At 42.1% G+C, this 13,305-nt stretch overlaps 1 protein-coding gene and 1 long non-coding RNA gene across 2 annotated transcripts in view; one reads left to right on the forward strand and one right to left on the reverse strand.

Moving 5' to 3' along the window:
* The window catches only part of DNAH3 (dynein axonemal heavy chain 3), a 163,767-nt gene that overhangs the window by 26,710 nt on the left and 123,752 nt on the right, over positions 1–13,305 (reverse strand). Inside the window, exons 37-49 of the mRNA XM_075899421.2 lie at positions 12,647–12,888; positions 12,096–12,196; positions 11,893–11,998; positions 8,450–8,579; positions 7,706–7,942; positions 7,136–7,239; positions 5,735–6,029; positions 5,075–5,254; positions 3,770–3,893; positions 3,502–3,658; positions 2,117–2,260; positions 864–1,530; positions 611–776 (exon numbers count right to left, since the gene is read on the reverse strand). Coding sequence (XP_075755536.2) covers positions 611–776; positions 864–1,530; positions 2,117–2,260; positions 3,502–3,658; positions 3,770–3,893; positions 5,075–5,254; positions 5,735–6,029; positions 7,136–7,239; positions 7,706–7,942; positions 8,450–8,579; positions 11,893–11,998; positions 12,096–12,196; positions 12,647–12,888 — 2,653 coding nt within the window. The remainder of the gene's footprint in view (positions 1–610; positions 777–863; positions 1,531–2,116; positions 2,261–3,501; positions 3,659–3,769; positions 3,894–5,074; positions 5,255–5,734; positions 6,030–7,135; positions 7,240–7,705; positions 7,943–8,449; positions 8,580–11,892; positions 11,999–12,095; positions 12,197–12,646; positions 12,889–13,305) is intronic.
* The window catches only part of LOC112545815 (uncharacterized), a 37,432-nt gene continuing 30,150 nt past the window's right edge, over positions 6,024–13,305 (forward strand). Inside the window, exon 1 of the long non-coding RNA XR_003089351.3 lies at positions 6,024–6,518. This is a non-coding gene — a long non-coding RNA (uncharacterized LOC112545815). The remainder of the gene's footprint in view (positions 6,519–13,305) is intronic.

A 13,305-nucleotide genomic window follows, 5' to 3' on the forward strand; every position in this document is an offset into this window, starting at 1 on the left:
CTCATTTGGGACTGGTCAGTTCCTGAGGGTGCCAGACCAGAGAGGTCCAACTGGTACACAGAAGTCAATGAAATTATTTTGGTATTACTGAGAGCAAAATTTAGCTCATTATTTGAAATATACTAAGCTAAATTATCATATAGAGGTACTGAATATACCTCAAAGGGAGTTTGACATATAAAGCACCAATGAAAATTGGGACATAAACCCACCCTGGCCCAAACTGACTATTTGCCTAAGGTGGCCCTCTATGCAGACCCCCCTCCCCTCCCAGTCAGCTTTCACCTGCCCTTTTCCTGACTGACTCCAGCTGCACTCTCAGGCAATTCTGACTAACCAGATCTATTTCCCCTTAGTTCTAGAGCCCAGGTATCCTCTCTCAAGCCTCATCTATGGGTGAACTGACCAATCTTACAGGACTAGTGTCGCCCTGTGAAAACATCAGTGGAGGTGCACTCTTGTAACTAAGGGTATGTTAACTCTTTGAGCTGAAGCTGATGATAACATCTCCAGCTAAAACACCATATAAAGGATAACATACAGCTATGTGATTGTTCAACTGAAAATGTGGTTCTCAGCTTTAGAACCCTCTTGACAGCTAAACACGTACGCTTTTCGTATTTCATCTTCGAGTTCAACATCCTCCAAAAATTTGTTTGCAACCATTTCCAAAGCATCAGTAGGCCAGGTCTGGAACCAGTCAATGGTGCAACAATTTATCAGTGAAGGGAACATTCGTAGTCGATTCCGGAACGTATCTCCAATTGGACTCATTGCTGGAAAGAATGTATATTGTTCTTAAGTCAACCAACAGTAAAGAGACAGAAAGATTTAGAATAAGACCGAATGTTTTATATACGAACCTAAAACAATGTGTAAATTTTTCTTCACTCTTTCAATAAAGAAGTTGTACATAGCAAGTGGAGTAGCCTCAATTTTCTTCCCTTCTGTCCTTGCTGCAGCCTGCATTTTCTCAACAATGTCAGCCTTCTCATCTGCTGCAAATATATTAGGCACATCACCTGTATTTAGAAGCATGTTAACATCCTCCACAAATGACTCGTCCTTTATTTGATTGTCACAGAACAAAAATGACACATTTTTGTTACTGACGCCTGTCTGCAGCATGATTCGTTTCACATCTTCCTTCCATTCGTTGTTGCCATAGGATTTCGTGATTTCAATCTGAAAGAGCTCAAAAGCATTCATGAAGGTGGCCAACTTGGTAGCACTTTGTCGCCCACTCCCACCAATTCCCACCAAAAGCAAATGACCATTGTCCTGTTTCAGTACTCTGCATATCCTTGAGATATGCTCGATGGCAAACTTAAACATGACCAAGGACATTGGTGCCTTGCTGATATTGTTGTACTCATCAAGGTAATACTCCATCACGGTTGTCAATTGCTTTAAGTCTGTGATTTCATCATAGGCTTTTACATCACTGTCTGGTTTAAAGTAGTCTCCAAAGAAGAGGCTCCGGATATTATCATCAGTGATCTTGCCAGTAGGTGACAGATGACTCAGGACCTATGGAAAAGACAAGATTCAACAGATAATTGAGATTCTATTTTTTCCTCTAAAGAAATACTCCTCTATAGTCACATAGTAGTAGGCTCTACTGCTGTGGGTAATGCTTTTCCCCTGCTGTTCCAATGTATTATTTTACCAAAAAAACCCCAAACCATGTATACTAAAATGTCATTTTTCAGATATGCATACCTTAAAATATGGACATTCTGCTTTTACTGTCCAGCATATGACCATGTTTCCAAAAGGCCTGATAACATATCCACAGCATGTATGGACCCTTCCAAATACACACAAATCAAATAATAGCACGGCTAACTACCTCAGCCCCAGTCCTGACAGTTAATCATTCCAGGTGATCTCCTGCCCCTGGAGAGAGCACTCATTAAGTCAGGAGCCCACTTTCACAGAGTACGTTGCAGGATGAGAGCCCTAACTTCAATGCGCAACTATTGTTGGTGCATCCATGGAGACAGTTCACATTTTTTCTAATATTGCTTTGGTATATCTGAAATGTTGAATTAGTTTTGTAAGTTTGTCAGTCCCATCTCCATGTCCAAACTATTCTGTGTATAAGCCAGCATACCTTCTCAACACTCTGCTTGAAGTTATTTGATGTTGTTTCTTTTACCATCTTAAAGAACATCCCCCTGTCATCATTGTCAATTAAGCGGTCATAAAAGACTCGATACACTTCATGGATCCAAAGTCTGATTAGCTTATCCCCATCCTGTAAAAGCAGATCTAAATGAATAGATCAATATTTAAAGGGCAGAACTTGTTTCATAACAAAGTAGTCAGCTCTCCATTTGAGGCCTGATGCACCTCTCACTAAAGTCAATGGTAGTCTTTCAGTTATGAGTATACAAGCAAATGAGTCAACATTTATTAACCAAACTGGCTTCCTCACTACATAATGATTGTGTCGTATCTTTTCTGGCAATACATGCTTGGCCTCTGCTGACAAAGCACTTAGCTATTGTTTCACTGAGGGTATGTCTACACTGCAGTTTGTCCAGAAAAATAGTTATTTTTCCGGAAAAACTACACTTAAATCCACACTGCAATTGCGTTCTTTCAACAGAAAGTCAAAAGAATGCAGTGATTTTTCTGACTGTAGTAAACCTCTTTCTATAAGGAAGATGCCTTTTTGATGTTATATAGAAACTTCCACCATCAATAAATAGCAAGATACATTTTTGGAGGCCAAGCTATTCAACCTCTTTGCGCATCAGTTCCTCATCTGTAAAATGAGGATAATAATCCTTCTTTTTTCCCTTCTTCCTTTGTCTTGTCTATTTTAGATAATAAAAAGCTGAGGCCTGGACTGTCCCCTTCAGTGAATATTGCAGGGCCTAACACTATTGTAATATCTACTATATTTTTTAGAGCATTTGTGTGTCTGTCTGTGTGTCCATCCATCTGTCTGTGAGTCCATTTGTTCAAGAATTCCTCCTAAAAGGTAAGAGCTAGGACCACCAAATTTCGTATGCAGCTTCCTCTTATAACTTAAAGCTAGGTAAAGGATTGGTTGTGTCAGAACAATGGGATGTGAGTGTTTCACATGAAACAGAAAGGGAGGGATGTGAGAGCAGGGACAGTTATACTCACAAATAACCACAGGGGGGGCAGCAAGCACCCTAGCCCTGGGGAGCAGACACTGGCTGGCAGCATGGTCCCCGCCACTTGGCCTGCCCCCAGGGAGGGGCTGCCAGCCACTGTGCGGCTCCCACCACCCAGGTGTCCTCTGGGCCACCATGGCACATGGCTCTTGCTGCCTTGGGCCAGCCCCGAGGAGAATCTTGAGAGAGAGAGTAGGAAAGTGCATAGCAAAATATTCAAGTCCAATCCTGCTCCGAGTTATATGAATAGAAACCTAATCAAATTACATGGCATGTTAGCAAAGAGAATTTAGCTTTAATATTTTATTTTTTTAAAATATTTTATGAATACAGTTAAACAGCAACATACTTGTAAATGAGTGTGTGGACACAGCAGCACTCCTCTAATAACACGGGAGAAATCACGTAGATTAAAGACATAATGGGATTTTGAAGGAGTTGGAAGAAAATTCTCAACAGCCATTTTATAAATAGCCATTGTAGCTTGGATCATCATCTTGCCAAGCCTTAAAAAAAGAAAAAGAAGAGAAAGGTGAATTTAATTGTGAGCCATGCAAATGAAAGATTTAAGACAGTATGTTCTCTGTAAAATAGTCTTGGAAATGTATCACAATTACCTTGTAAATACAGCTTCAAATCCTTTGCTGAAATGCCAGTCAACGATTGAAGAGAAAATCTTGGTTAAAATGTCATCATCAAAAGCATCGATGTAAATAATATTCAAGTGTCGTGTGAAACGCCCTGTAATACACAGTGAAAGACACAGTCATATTCAGTACTGCACAATTTTCTTTTCCACCTTGCACTTACCATTTGTCTAGCAGTGATCACCATATTACTAATTAACTCAAGCTGCAAAATTTGGATCAGGATCTGGTTCTGGGTTTTGTTTCAGACACATTTCTACACACTTCAATAAAAATGACACTATCACTATTTGAGGCTGATATGAGATTATATACTGGTTATATTTTGTTTCAGTACAGTGCACAGCTCTTGGAAGAGTGTCAGTGTTTAACATGAAGGGCCTGATTCTCTTATATTAAGTCTGCTTTTATTATGCTATAAATCGGAACTTAGGTCAGATTGCATGTAGCGGCACATCACACTGGTACATCACTCAAGCTGTAATACTGATCTCCCAATAGAAGCTTTGATAAAAACAAAACAATTCAAAAAAGTAATGCCTTGTCTACAAACAGAGAAATCTGTGTTATCCGGCACTCTGTTAACTAGAAAACTTTGTTAACTGGCATTGTCCCCAGCCACAATACTGTCACATCTTCAGGCACGTAGGCCTGGCTTGGTTTACCATGATTGGCTTAACAATGTTTTATTTTAAAAATACTAATAATCTTTAACTCAGAATAGAAATGTGAGACTAACTGCCTCACACTACAAAACTACCAATATTAAAAACTTGAGTTTTACTATTATTGTCCCTTGGTTTTTCCTAGGTTGATGGAACCCTCAGATAACTGGAATTTTTAGATAGTTGGAATGCCCTAATCCCCGAGCGTGCCAGATAACACAGGTTTTACTGTATAAAAGCTTTGCTACTTTTAATTATACCTGTAGAATTAATGCAGGCCTGACAACCCAAGTTTAGAAACAGTTATACCCATATAAAAGTGCTTGTATTAGTACAATTTATTCCAGTTCTGCAAAGTGAAATAAACTATAGCAGCTCAGACTACCTTACATCAGTATAACTGCATCTTCACTATGGGTGCGTCTACACCGGGGTGGGCAATAATTTTTGAGCAGGGGCCACTTCAAACATTTTTGAAGTGGTCGTGGCTGCTCTGAAAGGGGCGGGGCCTGAGACAGAAGGGGTGGAGCCTTTAACTAGCAGGAGTTGAAAGGATTCATGCCTTTATCTATCTACCTATTGATGAAATGTTATTTTTTATATTTCTTACCTGTAATATCATTCCTTCCTCCACCAGGAGGGCCCATTGCTGAAACAAATATGACATCTGTGATATCAAGCCTGGATGTATCCTTTTTGTCATACCAGTGACCATGATCAATCCACTGTCTAAGAAGCTCAATAGGTGGCTGGGCTCCATATACCTCCTTTGCAGGCATGTTTAGGTCATCTAGAAAGAATGTTCATGTCATAAGAAACAAACCAAAGCACAGATAGCTATTGTCTCTCTCAACTTGGAAAAGGTTATCTTTCATGTTTACTGTATTTTTCTCTTTGATGAAACAACTGACTCTTATGTAATTATGTCAAGCGATGTTTGGGGTTTTTTAGTTAAAGATACTGGGGTTTTTTGGGGGGGGGAGGTTGTTTTGTGTTCATTTATCACAAATTGCAACATAATGTACCAAAGAGCACAAATTTAAAGTGAGTGAACCATCTTAAAGATAAGCACCACTTCAGTGTATTTAAGCCTTCTAGCAGGGGACAGTCCTAATGCTGTCACAGATACTTTTAAAAAAGTAAACAGTGCATCAGTGTATGATTACCAGAACCAATGAAGCACTTAGGTTGCTTGAAGCCTGAATTTACATGAAATAAAGACACAAAAACAAAATAAGAACAATAACTAGGAAGACACAAGTTGTCTTACCTACAAATATTACAGCTTTTTTCCCCACAGGAGGTCCAAATAGTCCCTTTCTTCTTCTGTCCAGCTTTGACATAATAATATCCTGGGTTTGGTTAGCTGAAGTTCTTGCAGAGAAGTTGATGCAGTTAGGGACATATTTAAGCTTTGGAAGTTTCAGAAGAAAGCTGTTGGTAATAGCAGATTTTCCTGTGCCAGTGGGGCCCACAAACAGCAAGGGGATATCATGTTTCACATATGTTTTTAGAAAAAAAGATTGCCTGGCTGTTTCCATTGTTGGAATTATAAGATCAGACACCTGAAAAAATCAAATATAATGTGGAAAACAAATACCTAACACTCTAATCAATACTCTATAATGAGCAGCAGGAAGCTGCAGTGAAAGAGGGAATGCCCAGAGTGATTAGGTTCTAGCAGAAAATCCTGGGAGTTAGAACATCAGACTGTAGTCAGGCAGGTCCCAAGTGGCCTGTCAAAGCAGAAAAAGTGCCAGGCAGGAAGGCCTGAGAGAAGGAAGAGAAACTTTGATTTGTATGGGCTTTTGGATGGAAAGAGAAGAAACTGCATGTGGTGTGACCTTAGGCAGGGGAGACGTGGGAGATAGCTAGCTTCGTTACAATAGGGAGTATTATTAGCTCAATTTTACAGATGGGGAAACCAAAGCACAGAGAGATTAAGTTCATAACTTGCCAGCAAAATGTGGATGCTTCTGTCCTAGATTGTTCTTCAATGTGCAAGCTACTTGGAGCCCCTATGTTGCTGCCCCCACCCCCATTCTAAGGAAGTGGTAAGTCAATTCATGGTAAATGATGAGTAATTCATATTTTAATACACTAGGTCACAGCCTGAGCACCCAAAAACATACACGAAAAATCAGAGGCCTCTTGGCTAACTGATTTTCCCAAAGTCACATGGATTCTGTAGCAAAGCCAGAAATTGAGCCCAGATCTTTCATCAGAAGAGCATTCTTATGTTCAGTATTTACCTTTTGTACTGAGATTTAAAAGTAGGTCTTATAGCAGAACCTACTATAAGGAGAAGGGGGGGAGGAATAGCTCAGTGGTTTGGGCATTGGCCTGCTAAACCCAGGGTTGTGAGTTCAATCCTTGCAGAGGCCATTTGGGGCAAAAATCAGGGATGGTACTTGGTCCTGCTGTGAAGGCAGGGGACTGGACTCAATGACCTTTCAAGGTCCCTTCCAGTTCTAGGAGATAGAATAGAATAATGGAGATTGCCTAACCAAGGTTTAAGTGGGCAAGAGCCCATATAACTTAAGACCATATAGCAGAAAGAAGTCATATATAAATCAGAGCTACTAAATATAATTGACTTGTAGCTCTGTCATTTCACAACACCATTTTCATCATTAAGTTATTTTCTATAATGAAAAAAATTAATGTTAACCTTTGCACCAGTAGGGATATTTTGCTCCTCTCTAGTGATGTAATCAGTCCATATGTTCCATTGCCCACTGGCTTGCTTGTGAAAATAAAAGTCAAACACACTCCCTGTTAAATGAAACACAGAATATAGGAATAATGATTAAATAGTCAGTCAAAATAATGTCATGTTACTTAGCATATTTCTCCTCTAGTCCTTTCTACTAGAAAAGTAGAAATGATCAGGTGAAAGAATGTTCCTGATTTGTCAGTTCTTCACATGGCCTGTGTGATGATGAATGTCTCCTAAAGAACACTGAATATACTTTGCTCCCATTGAGCCTCCTAATCGGGAAGGTATCAGCTGCAACCTAATAGTCTTCACTGTTTAGGTGCAATCTGGGGAACATGCTATTCTTGTTTACAGCAACAATAATAGAGCTCCACTGTGTCTACCCTTCAGGCCTGGCTGCATAATCTCTGTAGCAAAGGACAAGCGCCAGACACCCCAGTCTGCCCTACAATGCTAGACAAGATTTGGCAGTGTCTGTAAAGCAAAACTAAAACCAATGCAAATACAGTTATGTAGCAACACCTTTTTCCGGAAAGACATTGTTTTTGGTGAGCTTCACACTTTTGGGGCGTAGGTTCTCATCATCCATTCCCATTAGCAAGTTGCGGTAAAACAAATCAAATTTCTTTCTGCTGTCTGCATTGATGGTTCCACCGATTGTCCAAACCAAGGCAAAAAGGAAAAGCCCTTGTAGCCATAGGATGATCTGCTGACTAGACATGGTTTCACCCTCTTCTTCACCCGATTTTCTTATTTCGTCTAAAAATGCATTCAAATCTTGGTTAATGGTCAAAAATTGCAATTCAAAATCTGCTTTCATAAAAAAAAAAAATCACTCTAAGTCAGATCCTCAGGATTGGCTTCAGTAGAACTATATCCATTTTTACCAGGTGAGAATCTGGCCCTGTTTTGATGGTGCAATATATTGTGTTTAATTAAAAATGAATGAGTAGGAAATATTTAAAGGAGTTCTAAATATTTCATTAGGATGCTAGCAAACAGTATGCCAAACATCTGGGGCCATGCCCACAAGGCTTTACTCAGGCATGTAAAACATGTTGAGATCCTGAGATGAGAGGCTATAAAAGGTGCAAAGGACTGTTGTTATTACTAGATCAGTGAAAAAGACCCATGGCATATAATCTAAATCCCAAAGCACTTGCTTCATTCTAAATGAAGTCCTCTACCATTTACTTGTCTCTAGTGGCCTGGTTTTTCTATTGCTATGACATATCAGGGGAAAAAAAAGCATTAAAAGATACTGACCGAGCAGACAGGTATAGAGTTTCGTCAAGCTATTTAACAGGTGGATACTAGATGTCTGTACTGTGACTTTGCAATGAAGGCGAACAAATTCCAAGCAGGGCTGGACGAGCCACATAAACATGTCATCAATCTGCAAACAGAAGAGGAAACAGTTTTAAAACAGTGTAGGAGTGCATTATTTTCCTTTATTTATTTGATTTTTGCTGTTCAATAAAAGTGGATCCTTAAGGCATCAGTAATTTTGTCTGGACTGGTGATGGGGGCAATTGTGGAGTGGATAAGGCACTAGGGGAGCTGCCAAAGAGCCACAGAACCTGCTTAACAATGGAAAAGAAGCTGCTTCTGCCACAGGCAAATAGTTTAGAATAGGAAGTTTGTTCTCATATTAATCCAGACAGCAGAAGGACCTCTCCACCATGGGGAGCTGTTACTCCACAGGAACTAAATATAGGAAGACCACATTTCATTGAGGTTTACAGGATAATCTAAGTGAGTAAATCCAAGGTCTAGTAAGCAGACAGCGGAAGGAACAAAGACCAGGGTTCCATGACTGGGGGCACTGCAGGTCTCATCCCATTGTGTAATGCCTCCTAGAGCTTGTATACTGGAGATCATGACTACTGCCAGGAGCGAGGCAGCATCACTTTCCCTCAATAGCAGTGGTGGGCAACCTGCAGCATGAGGGCCACATGTGGCCCATGGGGATTCTCTGGTTCCCATCCACGTAATTATTTTCCTAACAGTATTACTAAACTGACATGCACTTAAAGCAATGGCACACGAAGTGAGGTGCGTTCTGATTACACACAATATTGACTATGGGAGTAATGCTCTCTCTATGCATCAAAGTGCTGCTGGTTCAATCAGTATGCCCTGAAAATTGTAGGTACGCATGCGCAGTTAACAAAATTACGCTATCCCAGGAGACCGTCTTGATTATGATCATCTTGCAGCCCACTGAGATGGAAGGCCACTCGTGTAACCCATTCGTTAGCCTAGGTTGTCCATCACTGCTCTATGGCAACTCAGCTCTACTGACTTATGCACAGTGCAAGAAGTCAGTCCAACCCAGGGGTGGGAAAAAAGGACCTCCGCGGGCCAGATCCGGCCCACCAAGTGGGTTACTCCGGTCTGCAGAGGCCCTGCCACTCCCCCGCCCCCGGGCCAATTAGTGGCTGAGGGCAGGGGAGCACACGAAGCTTCCTCCTGCTCTGCCAGGAGCACACAGCGCTTTGAAACACCATGTGCTGCTTGCGGGGTGGGAGGAGATGTCACACGCTCCCCCGCCCCCAAACCCTGATTAGCTTGGGGGGGGGGGGGGGGAGTTGTGTGAAGTTTCCTCCGCCCTCCCCCTGCTCTGCAAGGAGCACGCGGCACTTCAAAGTGCCATATGCTTGTGCAGGGAGGGGACAGGGCAAAGGATGCTTCACGCAGCTCCCCCATCCCCAGGTCCTGCTTGGCCTGGGGGTGAGGGGTGAGCATGAAGCCTCCTCCTGCCCTGTGAGGAGCGCGGAAGTGCTGTGTGCTCCTGGCGGGGGGGGGGGGGGTAGGATGGGAGGAGGCTTCCTGTGCTGCCCCGCCCCAAAGTCTTGATTGGCCTGGGGGTACGGGAGTGTGTGAAGCCTCTTCTTGCCCTGCCAGGGTCATAGGTGCCTAGTGGGGAGGGGGGCAAAGGGGCTCTCCCCCCTGACCAATCATGGTCTGGGGATGGGGTAGCCCAGAAGCATCCTGGCTCCGCCCCTTCCAGTTTAGGCCCTGCCCCTTCCAGGGCAGCCTGGGGCCACTTGAAAATGTTTTGAAATGGCCTCCGGCCAAAAATTATTGCCCACCCCGGTCCAACCTCTCCCCTGCTACTATATTGGCCTTTTCCAAGGATATTTCAGATAGTTTATCAAGGGAGGGAGCTTGCTTCTTAACAACATCAGGCAGCATTCCCCCATCCCTAAGGATTTTTCTGAATTTTGTCCCAACTCCTGATTGCTCTTCCAATGAACAATGGAGAAGGGGGCTGGCAGATCACTGTAGCTTCATCCAACACAGAAAAAAAATGTGTTTGGCCTTCTAATTCTTGATCCTACCCCCACTGAACTCAATGGGAATTTTGACTTATTGCTTAGAGAACATTCAGAACTTTTTCTTGCAAACCCACACTCCATTTGCAACTGAACTGCACTACCTAAACATGAGTACCACTGATTTATTTGCAGAGGTACTGACAGCCACACCAGGCCCCTGGGCAAAGTAGGGAGTGTGTGCTCCCAGAAGGGATGGCACCTTAGGTAGAAGGGGCATGTCCAGGGGCAGCCAGACCTTAGCGCCGCCTGGAGCACACCAAGCCAGACCCCTTAAAGCCACCCAGAGCATGTTGTGCAGCACTCCAGTGGTGATTTAAAGGGTGTGGGGCTCCAGACACCACCACTGCCATATTAGCAACTGTGGCAGCCAGGAGCCTTGGGCCCTTTAAAATCACTGGGCCCCAGAGTGATTGCCCCCTTTTCTGCCCTCCTCCTCCATTGGCAGGCCTGTTCATTTGAGTTGTCCTTCACAATAAGAACCACTCTAATGAGTAAGGGTTTGCAAAAGCAGATGATGATAAGAATGTTAGTGATGTATGCATTTCTCAAACTAGGTTCTGATTGCCCCAAACAGGGGAAGGTCTGTTAGTGAAGTCTCACACATCACTACACCCCACATAATAATGTATACAATTTTCAAAAGAGCCTAAGAGACTTAGAAGCCCATTGAGATTCAGGGTATGTCTTCACTGAGGTCGGAGGTGTGACTGCAGCATATGTAGACATACCCAAACTACCAGCTTTGTTCTGCTGCAATGAAGCCATGTCAGAATGATGTGAGCAAAGACTGTACAAACCCACTTGGATGCGTGGCCACATGTACGTGGCCAGCTAGCTTGTGCTGCTACCACTGATTCACTGGCATAGTTCTTCAAGCTAGAGCAAAGCTAGAGCAGTTATGTGTATATGTGCTGCAGTCAGACTGCAGTGCAGACATACATTTTGGGTGTGTCTAAACTACATGGCTCTGTCGATGGAGCCATGCAGAGGAGGCTGATTGGCAGAGGGAAATGAAGCCGCGATTTAAATAATCACAGCTTCATTTAAATTTAAATGGCTGCCACGCTCTGCTGACCAGCTGATGATCAGCTGTTTGTCGGCAGATCGGAGCAGTCTGGACGCGTCACGGTCGACAAGGAAGCCTTTGTTGACCGGCGCAAGTAAACCTGGTTTTAAGAGGCATACCTGCGCGGTCGACAGAGCCATGTAGTTTAGACACACCCACAATGTCCTGAATCACTGAAATGTTTTACCCAGTGTGTCTACCTGGAAGGCAACAGGACATAGTAGGGCATACTGGGCAGATTACTTTTAAAGTAAAAGTTCTAAGGGTAATATATATATATATATATATAAAAAGTTTCACACCAGTTCTCTGTGCTCCTTTTGCAGATTTGGGGGCAGTGTGTTCATGTAGGAATCTTTCAGAGGCTTCCAACCTAACTGATTAGGATCCATGTAGATCATACCACACCTGGAAAAAATAAGTAGTTTTGGTGCAGTAAGCTATCTGATGCACCAGGTATATGCACTGCATGAGGCAATTCAGATTCTGGGTGGGTTACTGTTACCTGCTGACAGTTGCTGGAGATGCCTCCTCCAAGTCGGCTGGTTCAAAGATTAAACTCATTTTGGAACTCATCTGGATTATTTCCCCGCTCATTAAACACAGCTGGAAGGCAAACATGGCATACACATGGCTTAATCATATCATAGCTGAACATTCACTTATAGCAGTGCTGGTCATAAAAATCACTGAACAGCCATCCCGCTTAGTATCAGTTCTTATAATTCATTCATATTCCCATAGTATGTTATATTTATAGAAGTCTGTCTCAGCGAGCTCTTCATTTGTTATTGCCAAGTCTTGCAGACTTGGAGAAAAGAGAAAATGAAGCATTAGCCAGTTCTTTATATAAATACAACAAAAAGCAATCCTTTTCTTTTAGCAGTTTAAGCTTGGTTTATTCACAGAATAATAATCACAATTTTCAATAAGAAAGATGAATTCATATATGTCAATTTACTTAAAAGGATCAAATCACTACCTGCAATAACCAACAAACTGCAATTAATTGCATGCATTCATATGCTAAAATAACAGGCAAAAAAAGCTGGCTACCTTCTTATTATCATCTAGCACAGTGTTCATGTTTTCTATCCAAACTGCATCCACTGGTCCATCAAATATAATCCACTTTCTGTCTTCTGAGGTTGAAGATGCTTGTTGTCTGAAGGTGTTTGCAAGGATTCCATCTGTCCATTCATGGCTCACAGGGTCAAAGCACCCATACAGCTGTCCCATTGTAATAGCTTTGGGATTAATAATTCTGTACTCAACAGCAAATTCATCCATGGAATTTGCTAGTTAGGAATTAAAAATACATTACATTGATTAGCTTAATAGAAGGCAAAAGTTCTTTATCTGAAGATTAGAAATGGAACATCCCTGATAGAATCCCAGTGTAGCCAAGCAAGACTAAAAGACCTTACACGTGGAAGCTACCTAGGAGTAAGAATCCCAATGTAGCCAAGCAAGACTAAAAGACCTTACACGTGGAAGCTACCTAGGAGTAAGTAAAGACCTCCTTTACTTATACATAGAGTTTATTGCTGCACAAGGCAGGTCTAGGGTGTTGTGTGCAAAAAACACAAGATAAAATAAAGAACAGAAGTACAAAGGAACCTGATCCTGCATTCCTAACAGTGTCACAGAATCTCTCCCAGGGAGTAGACCTGTTGAATAAAAATGTTCAATTTTTGCAGTCATTTTCTAGAGAA

The sequence above is a fragment of the Pelodiscus sinensis genome, chromosome 15, assembly GCF_052426305.1.
Source record: "Pelodiscus sinensis isolate ZL-2025 chromosome 15, ASM5242630v1, whole genome shotgun sequence".
Lineage (NCBI taxonomy): Eukaryota > Metazoa > Chordata > Testudines > Trionychidae > Pelodiscus > Pelodiscus sinensis.